This window comes from Magnolia sinica, chromosome 9, assembly GCF_029962835.1.
Source record: "Magnolia sinica isolate HGM2019 chromosome 9, MsV1, whole genome shotgun sequence".
NCBI lineage: Eukaryota > Viridiplantae > Streptophyta > Magnoliopsida > Magnoliales > Magnoliaceae > Magnolia > Magnolia sinica.
In genome coordinates, this window is record NC_080581.1 from 75,906,092 (window position 1) to 75,929,877 (window position 23,786).

Genomic DNA, 23,786 nt, shown 5'->3' on the forward strand with positions numbered 1-23,786 from the left:
ATTTGTTCAACAGTAGGCCACAAATCTAGAGGTTTGGATTTTCCCACTGCGGAGATTTCCAAGGCAAAGCTGAATCATGCATGGACTGAGAAGACTAATGGTCTGGATTACCGAATGACTGGCTCCACTTGAACCTGAGTGTTTGAAAAACTTCAAACTCAACAAAACTGGGGAAAAAATGCATGTAAGAGGATAGAAGAGCATACACTATTATTAAAGGATTTTCCTGTTGATTACAGAGTGCGGGTGGGGGAACATTTGCGAACAAAACACAAGCATGGTCCACTTTAGTTTCAAACCAGCCCATCTTACGCTTCTGCTCCATAGCATTTTGCTCTCCTAAATACAAAAGAAAGAAACTCCCGTCAAGAGCCGCAATTCACTAGATCATAGCAGCTCATCCACGGAAAAATGGCATACATGCAAATGCCCATTGTGGATGGGAGTAAGCTGAAGATCACATTGATTGGACAATTCTAACCGTCCATTGACTGGCATCAAATAATGTTCGGGAAAAAAAAAAGGGTCAGTAATCTGATTTCAAAGTGTTTGTTTTTTCAGCCATTGTTTTTGTTGAATCTTAACAGCATCTAGGGTCTATTTGGGTTAGGGATAGCACAAAATTGGGATTAAGACTAACCCTTATTTTAGTGGCTCCATGCTCTCCACATCAGAATCACCGCTCTTTCCTCCTCTTAATTGCAATCATGGAAGTCCTAGAAGAAGAAGGAAAAAAAAAAACATACCAATATACAAAAGTGACAAAAAGTGCCTATGTAGTGTGGAAAATTTGATGTGGAGGGCATGGAGCCCGCTAAAATCAGGATTAGGCTTAATCACAATATTGCGGGATCCCCTGTACTTTACTGGACTTTGTAGATTCAGGAAATTGCAATGATAGTGACTAAAAATCGAGTGAGTTTGAGGTGGTGGTAGTAAAATCAGGGTACTGACTAATTGGTGGTAGAAGACATCCCATGGAGAGAGGGATTAAAAGGCAAAGGTTCAGATGGATCCCCATCATTTTGTAATTTGTGTGATGATGTCCACTTTAAACAACGGGTCCAGATGGTCCGAATCATGAGGCCCATTATAGATGAGTTACACTGGCCTAATGATCCTAACCATCGTATTGGTGGCTACTGAATGGATGGTTACAGTTAAAACATCCAGTAGTCCAAATTCAATGAGTGAAGTAAGATGGTTAAGAGACTCAAATCAATGAGAACTTGGCTATGCTTTTCCTATAACAGGGTCCAAATTTTGGATGGCCCAGAATTTACTTTATGATGCATGTATGGTGGATGCCACAACTTGAGAAATGGTGTTGAACTTTCACCGGAGTCCAGCCCCTGCTGCTGTGCTTAGACTATGTAGTGCAACTGCCACAAATTACTAAAATTTGATGACTCATACTTCACAGGCAGCATGTGTTCTTTGTCAATCCAGAGCATCCAAATTGTGGGTCCCACAATGGGTGGAGCACAGACCAAGAATCATGGATTGGATGATCACAACAATCCAGTTGGTGGCAGTGAAGAGGACAGTTGACAATCCAAATTTAACAAGAAAAATGCGATGGCTAAGAGGAGTCATCAGTGTCATTTTCAGGCTACGATCCGACCAGAATAGGGCCCATGATTTGGACAATATAGTCCTGTGCAACTGTGTATGATAGACGAATTGCCCACAACTGATGGATTATAATCAACACACCGGCTCTAGGCCCCGCTGCAAAGGTGGAAATCACGATCACGAACGAAATTCTAAAGAGTATGTCTGATAGTCCTAACTGTGGAAATGTATTTTCAATCAAAGTCACAGCTTCATCACTTAAAGGGGATAAATGTCTTCTTTATCGAGGTTTGTTGTCTTGAGTCTATTCAAGTTGAGTAAAAAAACTTGACCAAGTTGAACTGATTTTTTTTTCTTTATCCTATTAGGTTTCATATTTTCATCAATTTATGAAATTATAATAGTTATTAATTAATCAGAGGCTTTTAACTTTAAAGTTCAGCTTCGGTTGAGTCTTCAAGCCAACTTAACCAGAAGAATTTGGAGTTGAATCGCATCAATTATCTGGGTTTTTTAACCAAGGGAAACAGTCCAATGAACTCCTGGAAGATAAACAGGTGAAAATCGCAACAGGAACTGATTACTTCGAAAGAAAATTTTCAAAGAACATCTACTGAAATAACTCTTTTCTAGGTTGAGATCTTGGTGACATGGGCTCGTGTTAAAAGAACAATAACAACAGGCATGAGCAAGCACAAAATTTCAAGATGTATAGGATTCTTTACATGTGGAGCCCATTGTTCCCCACTGTGGATGCGGAAATCTGTTGGATCTTCCAGGTGGAAAGTCCCCAGCCCAATGATCAATGGACTAATTTCTGTTGAGTGTGTGCCATGTCTGTAATTTATCGCTATTTTGGGCTGTTGATCAGTGTTCGAAATATCGAAATTTCATTAAATATCATATCCTTGGGATACAGATATGTATCAGTTATCGCACGGGATATATCGTTTGTACTGGGTAATTTATCGCACTTTTTGGAAAACATGGGGAAACATTGGGAAATGGTTGAATTTTTCAATGAACAAAACGACCTTAATACACATTTTTAAATCATAACATCTCAAAAAAGAAGTGCACATAATATGTTTCCTTTGTATACATTCCTAAGCCATGTGCTATCTGACTAAACTAATGCAACTATATTCAAATTGAATGCATAACATTTAGAGTGTATGTGATGATCATTTCATCAAAGTTCAAACACTCCAGAATACTTCGAAATTAGTCTCAATTAACAGCCGGTTGAAGGGAAATTTTGAAAAATAATAATATTTTATTAATTTTTTATAATTATTAATTAAAAATTGATTTTTATTTTACAAAAATTAACAAGGACTAAACAAATCAGTTGATCAGCACTCATACATGCTTGATTTCATATTTAGGGGCTGTTTGATTTTTAATTTCCCCTGGTAAATACACGGAATTACCTGATTATTACTTATTACACCTGTTTGAAAGTCGCCGGGAATTACGTTTCAAAAATCGGTCCACACAAACCTTTTTATTACTGATTTAAATATGTGGGCCCTACCATGATATATATATATATGAGTTATCCACACCATCCATCCTTTTAAAAAATACATTTTGAGGCATGATCCCAAAAATGAGTAAAATCCAAGGCTCAAGTGGACCACACCTTAGGAAACAAGGATCATTAAAACGTCAATGGTTGAAAGTTGTTTTCTCCCTAGGGCCCACAGTGATGTTTATTTGTCATCCAACCCGTTAATAAGGTCACACAGTCATGGATAAAGTGGAAACAAAAATTTCAGTTTGATCCAAAACTTCCAGGGTCTTCAAGAACCTTGCAATGGTATGAGTTCAATTCCCATTGTTTCTAGTAGTGTGGCCAACTTGATCTTTGGATCTGCCTCTTTTTTTGGATCATGCCCTAAAATGAGTTGGCTAAAGGGATGGACGGTGTGGATAATACACAAACATCAAGGTGGGCCTCACAATTTAACTTTTTTCTCCTCGGATGACGTGAGGAGTGCTATAAATGAAAGGTGGCGGTCAAATCACCTTGGAAATCCAACCGGAAACACAGAGGTAAATAATTATTACCCATTTACCTCGAATTACCTAGGTAATTAGAAAATCAAACAGGCCCTTAGAGTGCAATTTTGCTAGGAACTTGGGAGAAATTGGGAAATTTTTGAATTTTTCCCAAATCAGACCACCTACATTCAAATTTTGAAATTAAAGCACATGTGATGATCATTTCATCAAATACTCCTAAATACTTCGAAATTAGTCTCATTTGATAGTTGGTTGAAGGAAATTTTCAAAAACAAATTAAAAAACCAGTGGATACCGAAATCAAAGCTCCAACTTCATTATTTTTCATGCGAAACATGAAGAACCAATGGATTTGTAACCATTTAATACTCATTTAACATGATATCAACAAAAGGGGGGGGGGGGGGTCAGAAATTGAAAATGCTCACTGGATCGAACATGTGGGATATATCAGCACTACCTGTGTGTTTCGTATCACACAGGTGAGATACGAAATATATCGTGGGATATATCGGCTGATATCGTTGATATTTAAAACATTGGGATAAATGTCTTCCTTGCCGGCATGAATGGGATCAAATGTCAGAAAATTGTACATTTACTAATTTGTAGGACCCTATAATACCTCCCAACTAAAACCCATGGAGCAAAGAAAATACCTTTTTGCACAATAGGCATACCCCACAAAGCTTTTACCGTGTTCTTCTGTCCAACCTTGGCCATCATGCAAGCATTACACCATCCTGCTATGTGCATCAAAATCACCACCTATGATGGCTTTTGCTTCCGAGGTAAAAGAACTGAAAGAGAAATGATTAAGTTTTTCTTCAGTCTAATAGTCATTATAAAATAGACAACAGAATTCAAGATGATCACCTTCACTTAATCTGGAACATCTTTCGCGAAGAAAAATTCCAGTTGGATCTATATGTTTAATGGAGAATAGACTTTGAGCCACGCATTTTCCCCTGCAGGAAATCAGTGTCACGACTTCATTATCGGAAATTCCTGGTAAAATAATTCCACAAATAAAAGAAATATTACAAGCTAGGTGTATATACCTAAAATGAGGAACTGTGTGGCCCCTGACCCAAGGATACACGGAGCCATGTGCAAGTGGGAACAAGTTCAGCAATCAGAACATTGGTAGAATGGGACCAATCCTGGATGCGTTATGCCACAAATATCCCAGATCCCAAGATCTTCACCCTCCAAGCTTTGGTCCCTTTTTCAGTTCAATGAGGATATTTGCTAGTAACTGGGTATATCTTCAGGGCATGGTCTCAGCCACAGATTGAAGAATTAGAATGGCCCAACTGGGTATATCTTCAGGGCATGGTCCATCCACTGTAGGGTTCATCAGATCACCAGTATGGTAAATAAATGTGGGCCTCAATCATGTGAACAAAGAAGCTGAGGATATTATGCATACCCTTGGGTCAAGTCATATGATTCATTGATAGAAATATATGTCCAGTTGTATTGATAGAATTTAATACATCAATGATCTCTCATATACTTGGCAGATATTATTTGTGAGAAATTTCGGTTTTCACCTGGCCCACAAAGGGATACATTTCTTCTCAGATATGTCATTGTTATCGTCCTCTTCTTCTTCTTCATTGTCTGAACCTTGATATGGAGAAATTACATATGACTCCAGTACCTTGATTCCTTCAATGAACGAGATGCCATCTTCAGTTGCCTTGTGTAAATTATCTGATGTGTTGACCACCTACAAAATCAAGTACCAAGAAATGTGAAATAAGAAATATAAAGAACATTCAGACATGGGGCACCTACGCAACAGCCCCTCTGTCAAGCTCTTTCCATTTTTCTCCCTTCTCTCCCTTTTTTTTTAATCCCAACAAGGAGATTATCAGTAACTGCTTAGGATGGAAAAAATAACTTTTTGGAACTGGTGAAATTCTCAAGGTGTTCTAACAAAATGAGCCCAAATGCCCCATGTGATACAATCATGCGATTGGTGACCACTTGATGATTGGCCTTGCTTCACTTTTGACCTGCATATCTTACAAGTTGGTTCAATCAAGGAATGGTACCAAATCTCATACGAGTTTGATGTTTCACTGTGTGTGCAAAATGCTTCCTTCATCTTCCATGAAGGGATAATGTCAGCATTGCTCTTTCATAAAAGTGCACTCAACAATGGATCATCGGCCACGATACATACACGGTGGGGCCACCCCTTGAATGACTTGAATCTTGCACAGAAATTTCTGCACATGTTGACATCTTTATGCCGCCAGGGTTCATGTAATTCCTAACTATTGGTTAGTATATGCGTGTAAGTAAAATGTCAAGTTGTACAAAACTATGAAGAAGTGATGCTGCAGGACATTTTCTTGTGATCACTAGTTTTGTAGCTTCTACATCCATAGGATTCTGAAAACCATATAGAGGTATGCAGACTATCAGGAAGCAATGACTAATCATTGTGGCATATTCTAGGAAGCCATGGCCACTGGTTATCCAACACCTGCTCAAAATAACTTCCAGAGGACGTAAATGGCAAGATTTGCTGAGCCCACGCACCCTCACATGTGGCAACATGGCACATGCATGGGACATCCAAACAGTACCACATGTCGATAACCTGTCACAAATAACAGTCTATTGTGCTCATCAGACATGCACAAATGTATGTTGAATATGCGCCCTTGGGATTTTTTTTTCACTGCTCCTTTGTTTACCTGCTTTTCATGTCTGTGCCTCATTTTTTGTCTTTGTCACCTGCAAGATGGACCGCCTGATGCATGACCGGATGGACCACAAATTTAGAACAGTGGCTGCATGCGTGGAGGTGTGTGTGGGCTTAGTAAAGCATCATAAATAGTTCATCATCATCTAACCCTTATACCCTTATTGGTGGCTACAGATTCCTGTACATCTCCTTTATTCTTATAAATAGTTACCTTTTTAATCACTGATCACACAGTTACTGCTCAATAATATGCAAGTTAAAATGATCAGTAATCTCTTACCTTTTCAATATGATTAGGCTCGTTAAAAGCCTTACGATCTTCTTGACTACTGCTTCCTTTTATGGCATTTCCCATCATGGCATTGGCAGGCCTTGCTTCAGATTCCATCCTTATTGTAGACCCGGCTCCTTCCCTTCCTTTTTCTCTTTTCTGCTGCTTTCTTGCCTCTTCTGTTAATTCTTTCCTCTTACGCTCCTCATCCTATAGAAGATAAAAAAGTAGTCAAACAAGCAGTAAAAATGGGGGGGGGGGGGGGGGTCAACATCAATAATTAATTTGTTGATGGAAAAAAGATCTTACAGCAGCTTTTCGACGCTGCTCTTTCTCCTCTTTCTCGGCCCGTACTTTCTCCTCTCGCTCTTTCTGCTGCTTCCGCACATCTTCGATACACTTCCTTTTTCTTTCTTTCTCCTTCCTTTCTTCTTCTTCCCTCTCCCTCTTCCTTGCTGCCATAACTACTTCTTTTTTCTTCTTTTCCTCCTCTTTCTTCTTCAGCTCCAATTGTTTAACAATTTCCTGCTTCTCTCTCTCAAGCTTAGCAGCTTCTTTCCGCATTTTACGCTCATTTTCTCTTTTCTCTTCAAGACGTTTTGCAGCCTCGGCAGCCTCCAGGGCTTTCACTTTAATGTCTCTCTTCCCTATAGAAGAATGTAAAAAGTGTCAAGCTATCAAGTTACCACCAAGAAGCACAGCTGTATACTCCACATCTGTACACGTGCCTAGCAGCCCAAGCTAATCCATCAGGTCAGGCATAAAAGAAAGTAGTCCAAATATATGTAGATGTTCAAACAAGATCATTTCATGATGAAACCATCGGATCCAACTATAGGGGTAAGATGTGTTTGTCTAACAATTGGTATCAACGTCATAAAATGTTCAGATAACTAAATAATTTGGCTGCTTCAGCACAATTACGATAAAAGGGTGGCTTTTCTAAATTATTAGCAAGATGAGTATCTCTATCAATGTTGTCAAAATTGTTATCATATCGCAAATCATAATAGGAGTTTGAATCGTATCTAATCACAAATTGTGTCGTAAATTGTAGGATTTTTTATGATTTTCTTAAAAATATGAAAAATATAAATAAACGGAAAAAATTAAAAACTTAGCAATCATCCTTTTACCTGCAATATGCACCAAGTAATACCATGTCATGATAGTGTTAAAGGATTCTTATCTTTCCTTTTTTTCCTACTTTCAAGAAATTTTCCTTAAAAACATACAAGGATCCTTTTATAATGTATGTTCATGTTACCTCTCTTAAATGTAGAATCATATTGGAAAAGCGGCATTTGATTATGTAGACCAATCAAAGAAGAAATTTTGATTGCTAACCATCATTCCACAATAAATAAGTCAACATGATTGTAACCATCCATAAAAACATTCTAGATAAGTCATACATCAATTTGGTGTTTCAACCAGTTAAGAAGTAAGCCATCGTAAAAGGGGAGAAAAAAACTCTATAATTTAACGTTGAAGAGAATATATATCATTTAATCTCTTCTAAAGAACAAAATAAAATAATTTACCTTTTCTAAACGATTCTTTTTTTCTGAAAGATTTTTTTCTAAATGATTTTTAAAGCCCAAACCAATTTAAAAACATAAAATGAAAGTCAAATGAAGCTTAAAATAGAAGAAATCAGTTATAATTTGAATCGTATATTGGGATTTGAATCGTAAATCGTAGGATTCATATGAAAAAGGATTCAAATGTGGGATTCAAATCGTTTTGCTTAAGATTCGATTCAAATTGTATATCATAAATCATAGGATTTTGACAAAACTGATCTCTATAAATATATTACACCCACGTGTATGCATGTGGTTAAAAATAAAACTTCCTAAATTCTTTTTATGTGCCACTAGATTAGCTTTAGTTACTCACACGTGTGCCTAAGATACCTGGATGGGCAGACACTTGTGTCTGCTCAGTGTACTGGTTTCGACATGGCACACTGTTAAAACCAGCATGGATCATCCTAGGATGTGCTTCATTTGAATCCTGTTTTATTAGCTTCAGTGTTTTCAAACACCTACGAATTTTTTATATGATAGTCATACACATAAGAAATCAAATGAATGCTGTAAAGCGCCCTATGGAAATAAGTTATGTAGACATTAATATTCCATTTAAAGTTAGCAAGCCAGAAGCCTGAAACAGTAATAAAACTAAAGTTTATGTCAAGGGTGAAATTGTGGGACTAAAGGCAAATATGAATATAGTATGCCATGAATAGGATAGGTGTAACCGTGTGCTGTCCAAAAATTTGGGAAATGGAGCATTATATCCTCGTTTAACATATCATGTCCACATCTAGGCATCATAGTCACACACCCAAACAAGCAGCAAACTTGAAATCTCATACAACTTGCTATTATTGGATAATTACAAGCTGAACGAAATATAATGGTTATGAATTATGATTTCTATTTGAATATCCATATGGTATAATATCACGATCAATATGAATGCATTATGGTTCTAAAACATTACTGAATCTCCCAAGAACCTATCCATGGCTCTCACTTCCTACTTGAGATGGTTATGTGATCCGTATAGGAAGCAATGGAAGACTATTTCCCTTCAATGTATTAGAAAATAGAGACGCGAGATAGAGAGAGAGAGAGAGAGAGAGAGAGAGAGAGAGACTCAAGAAAGAGTACAGCTCAATGTCAATTTTTCTTGCCTTTTTGAAACTGATTCGCCCAAGTTGTTGTGTATTGTTGTGTCCTTTTCATAAAGGTAATTAAAGAACTGCTAACAATATCTTTTAGAAATGGATTTACTGTATCCTTGACACAAAGAAGAAAAGGTAATCTGCCAAATAGAAAAAGAAAAATTTACCTGTCAAAGCTGCCGCTGTTTGTTGTTTTTGCTGAACAAGTGGGATGAACGATGAAATGTTAGAAACAATGTTCATAGGCTTGCACCTGTTCTCTGAGAAAGTTTGGCTTCCCTTCTTCTCGCTTGCTTTCCTTGATAATTTTGGTCTACTGAACCTGTTCTGATGATGTTCAGTGGCCTTTCCTGCATCATTTCCAACTAGTGAAGGACTTCGGTTCTCCTTATCCTCATTCTTATATTTTCTACCGTTTTCATATCCATTTTCAAGGTTTGTCCTGCCACCCTTTTGTGCCCCGAGAGAGTTGAGTTCCATGTTCATGGAATCTAGACTTCCCCTGTCAAAAAAATTCCCAGCAGCAGAATCCAATTTCGGTGAGTTGTGATATTTTGAGCTCACAACAGCAAGCGCTTCTCTCTTATTTGGAATATTTTCTTTCCTTGAGTTGCTTCCTTTCTGGAATTGATTCACCACCTCATCTAGATGCATATTTTCTTGATTAATGGAAGTATCTTCATCAATCCGGAAACAAGTAAGTTCTGGATTTCGATTGACATGTTTCTCCGAACTAGTACTCCAGCAAAGTTTCCCAAGAGGGGGGCTATAAGGAGGTCTAGTAGCATCGCACCCATATTGAGCACTAGAAGAGGGCATGCAATCAAAATAAGATCTTCCCAGCAAAGAACCGTCTCTTTCTGTTCCAACGCTGCAATAACCATCAATAAGCTTACCATCTTCACTGCCATTAGGTTGCTTAACATGACCCAAATTGAACAGACGAGCTTTCCTCAAATCTTTGTGCTCCAAAAGCCCATTAGGTAAAGATTGGCAGACATCTGGCATTGTGTGCATTTGATACATTGTTGAAGGATCAGACATTGGGGTAAGCATACAAGTAGATCTGCACAGCTGCTCAAGAGCCCTAACGTGTTCTTTTGTTATGCTTGAAAAATATTGATCATAAAAGTTAAATCCTTCACAAACAACTGAGGGTGGTCTATTCTCAGGAGGCACACTAACACTAAACCCCTCAGACTCTGGCATGGTTTTGTCAACACCAAGCAAATCTAGATCTTCAAGATACGAGGACCTTGCTGAAAAGGATGAAGACAAACCAAGCTCTCCAAGGGTGGATTTGATCTCTTCCATGGTTCCTTCAGGAGAATCAGACATGTTTGGCCCTTCCTGTCTTAGCATACCACCATTGAACCCCTCAAACTCTGGAATGGTTTTGTCAGCAGCAAGTAAATCTAGATCTCCAAAATATGAGCTAACTGAATAAGATGAAGACAAACCATGCTCTCCAAGGGTGGATTTGATCCCTTCCACAGTTGAATCAGACATTTTGGTTGAATCAGACATTTTCAGGCCTTCCCCTCTAAGCCTACCATCAAAACACAGAAAATCTAGAGCATCATTTGAAGTGCGCTGTCTTTTGGCATCGAGAACAGTAGCAGGTTCTGCTGTTTCCCCTGCATCCTTTAAGCAACACGGCGAATCTTCATCTGCTCGACTTCTCACACTAATGTCAAGGGAAGCCTCAACATGGGTCTCTTTAGATGCCATGATTCCACTTTGATCTTTCCCTTTCATCTCAGTATCACCCTATCAAGCACAATTTTAAACCATAAAATCCTGAACACGAGTTGCTTTAATAGGAGCAGGAAAATATTCTATTCAAAACAGAAGAATGTTTTGGTCATACAATAAAGAGGTTAAATAACAAAGGCATACTAATAAATATTTGCAATAATCTACCAGAAAATTACTTAAAAACTGTTAAGCATGCTTAGAAAGAAGAAATTCATGTTGAATTTAAATGGCGAGAAGTATAGACTTCTCTTACTTTAGCATTGTTACATACTTAACATTGTACTCACTAATAAGAAGATTGTACTTTTGATTCAACAAAAAATTCACTTATAACCAAATTGGACAGTTTCCTTAGGCCTGTTTAGATGCACTTACTGAAAAGGGGGTTTCAAGCCTGCCTTTTGTGCTGACTCAGCATCTTTAGTGCCTATTTTGACAAGTGGAAGATGAGACGGAGGTTTGCAAACTGCGTCTAAAATGCGCAACACCAACTGCTGTTTAGATCGAAATGGTATATAGTATAGGCCTCAAACAACCCTTCGAAAGGTGCATCCAAACGGGTCCTTATTGGACTTGGACTATTGATAAATTAAAAACGATACCTCGTAGAGTCAAAGTTACCTCATAGTCTCGTAATATAGAGAATGGTAATTGCAGCTTCGGAAATGTTCTGGTTTCCTTTGTGATACGACGTTTCTTATTCCGATGCTCCTCTGCCCCATGGCTCTCAGTGATTACATTTGATTGTTCAACTTCCACTTCATGAGATACAGGGAAATGCTGACACTCCAGGATAACCTCCGAAGCATCTTCTGAACTTTTTGATTGTTTACTGAGACAGTTCTTATGCCCCTGCAGAAGTGGTATAACTCTTCTTATCCTTGGAGAAGTATTGAATATGTTATCTGATTGCCACTCAGTCTTTCTCCTCTTATGCATAGGCCATGAAGATTGACATGCATTACATGCAGATTTTGCCATTCCTCCGGACTTCCTGACAGCATGAGGTCCATTTGATTTTGAAGAATGAGGTTTCTTACTGTAACTAGTAGAGCTCCTTAGGAAGTACGTAGCTTCTTGCCTCTGAATTTGAGAACCCTTTGGTGTAATTGTCTGCCTGAGAACACTTCTCCTTGCTGCATCTGTTACAAATGTAGCTTCTTGCATCTGATTTTCAGCACCCCTTGGTGTAATTGTCTGCCTGAGAACACTTCTCCCATTTGCTGCATCTGTTGCAACCAAGGAAACCCCACTGTCTTGAGCTTCCAAAAACATGTCAGGTTTTCTAGAGACAGGAAAAGCAGTACCATCACTTAAATCTGTGCTTGTTGATTTTATCAGACTGTTATTTGCAGCAGCTTTGAATTCACAATCTTCTAGCAATGTCTCAGTAGGTTCAACATGCAGCTCACCAATATGTTTGTGATCAGCAACACTTGCTGTTTGTGCTACTCCTGGCAGATTGAAATCCACTGCACTCAGCAGCTGGCTTCTCAATGAGTTTTCTCTACCATCCTCCTGCAATGGAGATAAATCATCGGTAGTTATTTGTGTCTGGTGGTTTGACATTGCATTACTTACTGGGGATGTATCACCTTGAGCAACCCCACAAACATTCTTAATGGAGATAAACATTCTGTTCTTCAATGACGAAGTAGAAAATTTTAAAGGCTTGCAAGTAAATGATGCACGGGAAACATCACGTTCATCTGCCTTTGTCGCTAACAGTTCAAGACTTTCCTCTCCTTGCCTTTCATCAATCAAAGTCTTCCCAGCTTCCTTTTCTCTGTTCAAAATTTCTATACTCTGCAAAGCTTCCTTCTCCTGCATGAGCCCATTTGCCTGCGGTACTTCCTTCTCCAGAATCAGCTCATCTGCCTGCAATAGTTCCTTATTCTGCACCAAATCATCCACAGAAACACAATTCATTTCCTGGAAATCCATTGTTACAGTAACTTCCTTTAATGATTGAGCAGGCAGCAACTCACTAGCTACTTTAGGCAGATTGGAATCCATGACACTCAGCAGCTGGCTTCTCAATGGGCTTTTTCTTCCATCCACTTGAGAGGGAGATAGATCATTGGTAGCTACTTTGGCCTGGTGGTTTGACATACCATTGCTTACTGGGGATGTATCACCTAGTGCACCCACACAAACCTTTTTACTCAAGATGGACATTCTGTTCTTCGATGATAAAATAGATAAATTTGAATGCTTGCAAGTAAATGAGGAATGGGAAACATCATCTTCAGCTTCCTTGTCTCTGTTCAAATACTCTATCTTCTGCAAAACTTCTTTCTCCCACACAAGCTCATCTGCCAGTGGTACTTGCTTCTCCTGCACCTGATCACCTGCCTGCTCATCTGCCTGAAATAGTTCCTTATCCTTCACCAGATCATCTGCAGAAATACCATTCATTTCCTGGAAATCCATAGTCTTGGTAACTTCGTTTGATGATTGACAAGGCACCAATTTGCTAACAGCTCTCATTTCCAAAGAAGTCTCCTTCTTTTCTTCTTCCAAGGGACGACTAACAGCCAGCATCAAACTGCAGTCTTCTATGTCATCAAAGACAAGCTGCTTCGGCTCAATAAAGGTGTCAGCATCAGTAGGAGGCCTCGAGACAATAAATGCCAAACCAACTTCACTGTCAGCACTCACCATCTTCAACTCAGAACAAACAGAGGGGGATGCCTCTGGTGCACCTGAAGCAAGCTCAGTCACTACAATTCCAACAGTGCAAGCTTGTGGGTGAATATCATTGACATCATCAGACTGGATAACTTTCTTCACTCCATGCTCTGATAGAGCAGCCATGTCAGCACCTGCTTCCTTTTGGGGTTCATCCCCTCCGACTTGGTTTAAATGTTCTGCTGGTTTCAATGATTTGTCAGCATAACAAAGTTGCCTAGTGGATCTAGGCTGCGTAATTCTCAAATTATTTTCACTGGTGATTTCTGAGGAACACTTCGGTTTCAATGACTCCATGACAGAAGTAGAATGCAAGCAAGAAGTTCTGGACCTTGTAACTCTACCAGTATATTCATTGGCAATATTTTCCTTGAGGGAACGCCGTTTTGTTTTTGTTTTAACACTACTTCGGAGCTCCAGAGCCTTCTGCCTTGATCTGGACCGTTGGAATCTCTGCAGTGACTGATCTGGTCGAAAGAAAGTATTAGAAGCTTTTGCATCCATCTGAGCTTGAGGAGAAGCTGGAATAGGATTTAGCTGAGGAACATCATTTGGGATATATTTCTGGCCACACTCACTATCATTGAGTGAGCTCTTCGGCAGCAATTGATCTGAAGTATCAGCAATTTTAGTTTCCATCTCAACTTGAGGAGAAGCAGAAATAGGATTGAGAATCGGAACTTCATTTAGGATATTCTGCCCAAGTACATTTTCAGTGAGTGAGCTCTTCAGAATCGTTGACATGGGATCTGGTTCGGAATGAATCTCAGAGGTTCTTGCATCCGTCTGAATTTGAGAAGTGGATATAGGAGGTAACCTAGGAACTTCGTTTACAATAGATTTGTGGCCAAGCTCATTGCCACTAAGTGAGCTCTTCGGTACTGCTATTGACCTGTCCACTGCGTCAAAACATTTATTTGAACCACAGGTTTCTGCAGCTGAGCTGTCAGAAAGTCGCCGATCATCTCCCTTAACAGTGTGCTTGCTGTAAATAGTGCAGTTACCAGTAGATAAAGGAACAGGACGTGGCCGCGGTGGTGGGAATAGGAGGCCTGAAATCAGCTCTTCTTTCTTCAACTCTGCCATGAGATTAGTGATTTTGGAGAACATGGATTAGACAATAGCAGAAAATGAGCATCAAGCACACACCAGAATATCTTGATTTTGGGCAAACAATAAAGAAGGGCAAGGCTAAACAATTTTTAATTTCAGTTACCCAATGCATACAAAGGAAAGTTTTGCAACTAAGACACAGGTATTGGACAAGACAACACCAAACCACGTTTCGACTTTCTTTGGTAGTTGTCTTTTTTGTCGAACAATAATGTAATTTTTTAAAAGATGAAAATCAAACAGCAAAAAACAGCTAAAAGAGATCAGAAGATGAGGGATCATTAATCCCAAGAAGGGATACATCAGCCCTCATTTTTTTCCATTTACTATCTACTATTTTTTTGAAACATTGGTGCAGACCCATGGGCCAGATAGGCCCACTGTAGGGCCCAACACACTTAAGCCCACTATATGGCCCCACGACGTGGGCCCATAGCCCACCATAGGCCCAACATGTGCTGTTTTTTTACCAATTATTTACAGATTTGGGGGCCTAAATCAATGATTATAATTTACTATTTTTGAGAGATATGAGGGTCAATTTAAAGATGCAATTAAAATGATTGAAGATATAAATTGGTTTTTGAAATATGGTTACTTTCCATGTTTGCTTTTTTTAGGCTTTTACCATATTAAGGAATATTAAATTGGTTTGTAATAAATTGTGATTGATTTTCTTAGTTGGAGGGATTTCAATCAAAGATTCATTTAAGATCTAAAGGGAGTGGTAGTGTAGGAGTTAGTCATTCAAATATTTTTAATTGTGGTTTTTCTTTAAGTTTTGTAAAAGAAGAGGTTGATATCAATAAAAGTTCTCTCCTCTCTACTCCATTGTTCTTATGACTTTTTTGTTCTTTGCAACTTAGGCATCGAGATCTCATTGACTCAATAACCGGATTACACCATTTTGGTATCAGAGAAAGGTTGTCTTTAAGGATGTTTCGACTCTACGTCATCCTCTATTGGCTTCGAATGGGGTGATACCGAAAGAGTTTGTGCAAGTAACTCAATTGATCTGCACACTCACAGAGTGAGTAGATCAACTCATGCATGCAACAAGCAACCTCACTAATAAAGTGCAAGAGCTCCAATGTGGAGGGAATCCGAAGACCGAAGTTAGATCAACCAAGGTATTCAAAATCGGTTACATAACGACCATAATGGCCATTACGTAATGGTAATGGTCATAACCGTTATGCCTTACGGGGTCGAAACGGCCGTAATGGCTATTACAGAAAAAACAAGTCGCAAAGGCTCTGTAATGGTCCCGTAACGATCCTATAACAGTTTATTTCAAAAAATAAAAAGGGTCGCAACGACCGATACATGGGTCGTATCGGCTGTTACGACCCATATCATCACGGTAACAATGGTGGCCGTTATGGCCACTGTTACCGTTTTGCAACACCTTGCTACTAACACTCGATGGGGACAATACAAGCAATACTTGATGAAATGCAAAAACAAGCCCAATTCTAAATGCACATGGATCACAGGCGATGAATTGAAATATATATACATAAATACATACATATATATATAGCAGAATGCTCACCTGCAAACTAGTTCGTATGTACTACATACGAACTTTTTTGAGAACTCATCATATCTGATGAGTCTAGAAAATCTGAATGGTCCACATGAAGCAGAACCTCATGAAACCCCCTGGTACGAATTTTTACTTGGAACCAAAACTTCAGTGGGCCATGAAAAATGCAAACAGTTTCTTCCCTTGATTTGAATTTCTCTTTGCTATGGCCCACCAGAATCTTAGATCAAGGTGAAAATTCACACCCTAAGGTTTCATGGGATTCCGCATCTTATGGACCGTTCAAATTCGACACCCATGACACGTGTGCAAAGGTGCGCACATGCGTAGGTGAGCATGCCCCTATATATATATATATATATATATATATATATGGATTTGGACCTCTACTATTTGTATGAAGCATCTAACTCGTCGGAGTTAAGTTCTTTCTAACCTAGGGGGAATGATGTAAGCCCATGGCCCAATTAGGCCCATACAAACCCCTGGTAGGGCCCAACCCACTTGGGCCCATATAGACCTACTGCATGGCCCAACAAGATGTGGGCCCATAGCCCACCATAGGCCCAACATGTGTTGATTATTACAAATTTAGGGGCCTAAATAAAAAATTATAATTTACTATTTTTGGAGATATGGGGAGCTCTTTTAAAGATGTGATGAGGGTGTAATGGATATGATTAAAGATATGGGCTTATTTTAGAAATATAGTTAGTTTCCATGTTTTCTTTTTTAGGTTTTTACTATATTAAGGAAAATTAGATTGGTTTGTAATAAATTGTAATTGATTCTCTTAGTTGGGGGGGATTTCAATCAAATATTCATTTAGGATTTAAAAAAGGGTGTGGTAGTTTAGGAGTTAGTCATTTGAATATCAATAAAAGTTCTCTCCCTCTCTATGCCATTGTTCTTGTGAGTATTTTTTTAATTCCTTTACAATTTGGGTGACGAGATCTCATTGACTCGATAAGTGAGTTGCACCAAACTTCTCATATTTATGTGGATATAATTTTATGAGCGCTAACATCACAAGCACCTCCATAAGGACACATGGCACACTTGAACAAAAACCAAACCCCACATTTTGCAAGGGCCAAAATGGATGTAAGAAACATAGCACAAAAAATCACAATGTGTTCTTCCAATTAAGGGTCTGTTTGATTTGCTAATAAGTGTTTTTGTGTGTGTGTGTGCGCGCACGCATGAGAGAGATTTTGATTTTGAAAATCACTTTTTTACACTTTATGTGTTTGGTTAGCCACTTGATCAATAAATTTTACAAAAATAATTTTCCAAATCTATGCCTTTTTCCACAACACCTAGCCTCTCATTTCCTGCAATTGTTTCCACTTCTACAAACTTTGTAGAAAAGCACTCATAAAATTGAAGATCCCTCTCTCTTGGTGGAAGGTGTTTTAATTGCACACGAGTGTAGAGGCATACACCAACACACGACTGTAGAGGCATACACCTGCACACATGTGCCATCATGGCACATAGACCCTAGATCAAATCCATCCACTAGTTGGTCTTACCATGTTTAACCTAAAATTAACTTGGTCCACTCAGAAGGTGGGTCCCAATATTGGAAACAAGTGGATGGGTTAGACAAATTCAACCAAGTGTTTTAGAGCTATATATTTGTTTTGCAAACTGTGACCCACCTAACGAGCGGTCAACCTAATTCTTAGGCCAGGGAATCAATATAGTGGTACGTTTCTAATGGATGGATTACATCTCGAGCCTACATGTCATGATCGCAAAAGTGTGACGTGTACGTGAGTTGTATTGCACACACGCATGGGCTTGGCAAATCTCATCAGTAAAGAAGTTGGACGAACGCGACTTTCTTATAACCCCATTGCAACATTGTGGGGCCCACCACGATGAGAGTGCAACACCCACTTCGTTCATCTGTTTCACCATATCATGTTAAGTTATGACTCCGAAATGAGATAAATCTACAGTATTGAAAAACCATAAAGGCCTTTAAGTAAATGAAACGGTCACCCCCGTTACGCGATATGAGGGTGAATCAGTCTGTTATGAAAAAATGGGTAGTATTGGCTTATACGGGTCGATACGTAGTTACAGGCCAATTCGACCATAAAAGCCCCATTTTGAAAAAAAAAAAAAATTCAAATTTTCTCTTGTTTTTCCACTTCTTTATTCATTTCAACCTTGAAGGAAGCTTAGAAACTAAGTTTGAATTATATGTAAGATTATTTCAGAGATCAAAACACAAAATTGAGTGTGATTTGATGAATTGAAACAGAGTGGACCATGTTGGGAAATATTGGAAGGGGTAAATTATCATGTTTTTTCTTTTTCCTTTTTCGTTTTCTTTTTTCATTTTTCCATCTTCGTTTGTTGTACTTATATGTAATGGGTCCCAATCCACCATATTATGCTTGACTTGTGTTTGGAAATTAAATATAGTGATTACATAACGGTCTATAATTGTGTCATCAACTCATCGTTATTCATATATAAAGTTATAATCTTAATTATATATTGATATTAAACATTTAGAAGCCTAAAGATGAGAGTTTTAATGTTTTAGAGTTAGTCTCAGGTTAATAGTATTAGGCAGCCCAAGACAACATTCTCACTAAAAATGGCCCCTTACACCACCAAATATTTGTTCACTAAAAAAAGGCCCCTTACCCCATCAAATATTTGTGTTCAAAACCAAAAAAATAAAAAATAAAATAAAATAAAACTTATTTGGGATCCTCACGTTTTCCTCATTTTTTCCATTATTTCTTTTACATGTTTTCCTTTTAAAAAAAAAAAAAAATTTGAACCTTACAAGGCCATAATGGCCGTAATGGGGATCGTAAAGGCCATTACAGCCGGTATCGTAATGGTCATATGGCCAGTTATTACTATTACTGAATACCTTGGGTACATTAAAGATTTGAGTGGGCCATGCCATAGGAAACAGTGGAGATTCAATGATCAGTATTGAAACCTTCGTGGGGAAATTGCTTTTCTTATGCATGTTTACCAAACGTGAATTTCTTTTCAGATAAGCAATTCTCAAGAAACAATTCCCGAAATTGTTTCTTGAGAATCAATTCTACAGTTGCTAGAAGCAACACCAAACAAGCCCTTAACACTTTGGATTGTTCGATCAGTAGGCCCATTTTCTATTGGACCCCTGGATGAACAACCTGGATATTGTCCATGTATACCATGTATGGTGCAGAAGAAAAAAAAAATTGTGTTTCTGTGAAGTAAAGATCACCTGAAACCCATTGTATAATAAGCAAGCATGCACCCTTCTTTTCTATCAACAAACATGTATAGGGCATCCTAACAGAGAAAAATACGGAGTCACCATGAACATCATCTGACATGAAAGTCAGGCAGATCACATTGTCGAAATCAAGTAGGTGCAATCTAAGTCATGAGTGGATTGGCCTAATATTTGCACCAGGTGATCTTTATTAACTGTGAGGGCATGTCCTACACATGACAGGAAAGAAGGTGTTGAATGCAATGGGTGATTGATTTTAGAATGGAGAGAGAGAGAGAGAGAGAGAGAGAGAGAGAGAGAGAGATTGTTTCAGGGTTTAGATAAATTGAGCGTGTTCTATGGCTTTGGTAGTTTTAATTTGGGATTGAATGTTTAAGATAGTTTTCTGCTTTCTTATATGTTACTTTAGTGAGATTTAATTTCTAAGTATGTTAGTTTCCTCCATGGTTAAGGTTGATGGATTTTAGTAATTTCAATAGTTAGGAAGTTCGGGTTATATGGACTTCCCTATTTACACTAGGCTTAGAGTTTTGAATGTTTGGCTCCATTATAATGAGCCTTTTTAATATTTGAAAAAAAAAAAAAAAACACTTCTGATGTCTTGGGTCGATAATAAATAGGAAAAGAGAGATTCAAATGAATGTTGCTTATAGAATTAAAGTTGGGTAGATGAAGTGCAGGTGTGCCAATGGAATTTTATGTAATAACTGCATACCAGGGGAGATTTCATAGGATAACTATCAGAACAGCCATGCTTTACGGGACATGATGTAGGGTAGTCAAGGAATAATACATTTGTATATTGAATCTAGTTGAAATGAGGATGTTGTATGGATGCATCTCAAGACAAGGATGGACAGACCTAGAAATGAACACATTCAAGGAAAGTTAGGAGTAGCCTCAATAGATAGTAAGATGAGGGAAAGTAAGCTTAGATTGTTTGGTCATGTTTATTGGAGGCAAAGAATGGTTATGAGTGAGTTGGTTCAAGCTGAAGGCTATAAAAGGACAAGGGGAAGGTCCACAACAACATGGGTGAAGGTAGTAAGAAGCGATTGGATGACTTATGGTTTAACCAAGGATATGGTCTTTGATAGATTGGAAATGCAGAGCAGGATTTGTGTAGCAAACCCCAATTAGTTGGAATAAGGTTGGATGACAATGACAGCGATGATAACATTTGAAAGTAAAAAAAATAAAGCACTTGACACCATCTGGCCATGCATCAGATGAGTCCACCATATACATCCCATGGCCAGAAAATAGCCAACTGATCATCAGGTGGCCCACGTGTACAAAAAGAAATGATGATACAAAAGGACAGACCATTGTCCACATTGCACCCACATCTCCTTTCCTGATTACTGGGCCACAGCAGAACATACCTTGCACACATATGCCATATCAGCACGTATCAAAACGGAGTATTCTAAGTAGGGGGCCGCATTGAAATGTACGACAGAAGTGACAAATGTAAGCACCCATGAGTGGAAAATAGGTTTTGCCGCTAACTATGGTTCAAAAGAGGACACACCACAGGGACAAGTTCGATTCCCCTAACCATGCTTTACCCGATGCATGTGGTTTTCAGGTGATTGCGTGCATCCGCAGGGACACCCTGTCGTCATCAAAAAAAAAAAAAGAGGAAACGCCCATCCACAGTGGACCCACCAAATGAACGATCCAGACAGTCAAGAAGATGCATATGGGACCCAGCATTGCATCCCCATATCACAAAGAAGTGATCCATTCTGCGAATTCCCCTGAAAACAGCTAAAACAGTTTGCTTTCCCACCAAATTTCAAGCAAGAAAAGGAAGGCAATGAACAGGGGAGGGGGGGAAGGGAATGAAGCCACTATTTACAATTTTAAACTCACCCTCTCCACTTTTAGTAATAAAATAGTAAAACATTGCACTATTTATAATCGAAGGCGGAAAAGAAAGGTCGTATTGATCAATCGAGCGGATGAAAATATCATTTGCGGAAGAAAACCTCCCCCAAAAAAAAAAAAAAAACTATGAGATTATAACAAAATCTAGCAATCTTTTAACCAAATTGCAGGCAGAAAAGGCAAGAAAACGAATGCAAGAGGGGAAAAGAAAACCCTAGAATGGCGATCGATAAAGAGAGAGAGTGCACCCCTGGGATCGGCTTTTTGGGCATCGGATCCAAGGGTGGTGGAGTTCCAAAGCCAGGAAGGCGGGTGTATGCCGTTGATTAGGAGATGAGACGCAAGGGACTGGTCGTAGGATTGTCGATGGGGTTTGAGCTGATGATCGACGATCCAGGTCCTCCGATCAAAGATCTGCATGAACAGGTTCTCAAGGGTCGACATTTCATTGCGAGAGAGAGAAAGACAGACAGAGGACGGATTTTTGAAAGTTTGAAACCGCAGGGTTGGGGCAGAAATGAATTGCAGTTATTTGGTACTCCGGCAGAGTATGATAGTTCATACACATCTACTCAACGATTGGACACGTGGCGTATATTTTGTTAATAAATCATAAAATCGCAGAATCCCTCGTAGATAGTTTAATAAAACCAAATTAAACTTTATTGAATCACAATAACCTCCGATCGGTATGTATTGTTTCGTTGAATTTGGACGGTTGAATATATGTCATTCAGATGGTCCATTAAAATGTCCACCAATCGGCTAGTTAGGATACTTTTTAAGTGTAAACTTTGGATCGTGGAACATTTAAAGTGGGACCCATACAATGGACGGGCTAATTTGGCTTACGTCCACGACACACGTGTGATGGTTTTTTTACTACACACGTGTGATGTTTTTCAAGTACACACCTTGTAGGAGTATCTAACTTTATATCGACAATGGAGTGAATCGTTTTCCGGCTATAGCAGGAAACGGATTGGCTACTCCGCCTGCCACCAGCCCGGTGGCTGATGGTCGGTGCTCTGTGGGTCTACCATGATTTATGTGTTTCATCCATTCCGTTCATCCATTTTAACAGATCATTTTAGGTCTTCAATACAAAAATGAGAAGGATATATATCTCAGGTGGACCACACCACAGGAAAACAATAGTGATTAGATATCCACCATTAAAATCCTTCTAAGGCCTACTGTACTTTTTATTTCTGTTGATTAGGAAATACAGACCCAGATGAAGGCCAAAAACAAAGATCAGCTCGATCCAAAACTTTCATGGCCCCCAAAAACTTTTTAATGGTCTACGTTCATTTAACATTTTTTTTCCTGTAATGTGGTCCACTTGAGATTGGGATATACCTCATTTTTGGTCTAATACCATAAAATGATCTAGAAAAATAGATGGACGGCATGGATGAAACACATGCATCATGGCGTGGCCACGGTGATGTATGTGTTTTATCCAAATTGTTCATTCATTTTTTAAGATCATTTTAGTTAATAAGACCAAAATTAATGTAGTTACAAGGCAGAAGTGGATCATACCACAGGAAGGAGCAATGATAATGATGCTCACCGTTCAAATTTTCTTGGGCCCACCATGATGTTTATTTGCCATCCAACCTGTTTATAAGGTCACACGAACCGGACCGTCTGACCAGATATGTTGGAGGACCACGTAACGTATCTGTTTATCTGAGCCACGACTCAATTTAGGACCTAATGAGCTGATCTGAGTTACTGAGTCTTTTAACCATGGGTCCAGCGGCCCAGACTACAATGGACCAGCTTTGGTTTGCTTTTTTAGGCATGTAAGGAGAGCTTTGGCCCATTGCCCCAAAAAAATAATAAGGTGGGCCATTGTCTGAATTTAACAACATTTTCTATTAAATGTCCTACTAAGATAGTCTCTAGGCCTGCTTAAATTTGTGACAGGCCAACGCCGTCCTAATTTTTAGAGAATACCAGGTCATGCCTAAGTTTGAATGGGCCACGTAGAGCTAATTACGGCTCAGCTCAATCATTAATCCTTTGATAACCTTACTTGTATGGGTAGAGCATGGACCACTGAAAGCTCTATAGGCCCCACCATGATGTATTTATTTTATCCATGCCATCTATCTATTTTGCCAGCTTATTTTAGAAGTGGGCCAAAAAATGAAGTGGATCCAAATATCAGGCGGACCATACCATAGGAAACAGTGGAAGTTGAATGCTTACTGT

General features: G+C 38.8%; 1 protein-coding gene across 2 annotated transcripts; it reads right to left on the minus strand.

The window, feature by feature from the left end:
• Positions 1-189: 189 nt before the first annotated feature.
• On the minus strand, positions 190-22,027 carry LOC131255711 (uncharacterized). 2 transcript variants are annotated; one of them, XR_009176261.1, is made up of 9 exons: positions 21,809-22,027; positions 11,674-14,822; positions 9,462-11,064; positions 6,909-7,246; positions 6,609-6,809; positions 5,160-5,338; positions 4,480-4,571; positions 4,263-4,403; positions 190-339 (listed from the first exon to the last, which is right to left on the minus strand). XR_009176261.1 is itself a non-coding variant. In XM_058256508.1 (8 exons), the coding sequence occupies exons 1-8, from the start codon at positions 22,002-22,004 to the stop codon at positions 4,372-4,374; spliced, it is 5,790 nt and encodes a 1,929-aa protein (XP_058112491.1). In that variant the 5' UTR covers positions 22,005-22,027; the 3' UTR covers positions 3,942-4,371. The 2 variants fall into 2 exon arrangements, 1 of the variants encoding a protein (XP_058112491.1); XM_058256508.1 differs by lacking the exon at positions 190-339 and having other exon boundaries at positions 3,942-4,403.
• Between the last annotated feature and the right edge of the window lie 1,759 nt (positions 22,028-23,786).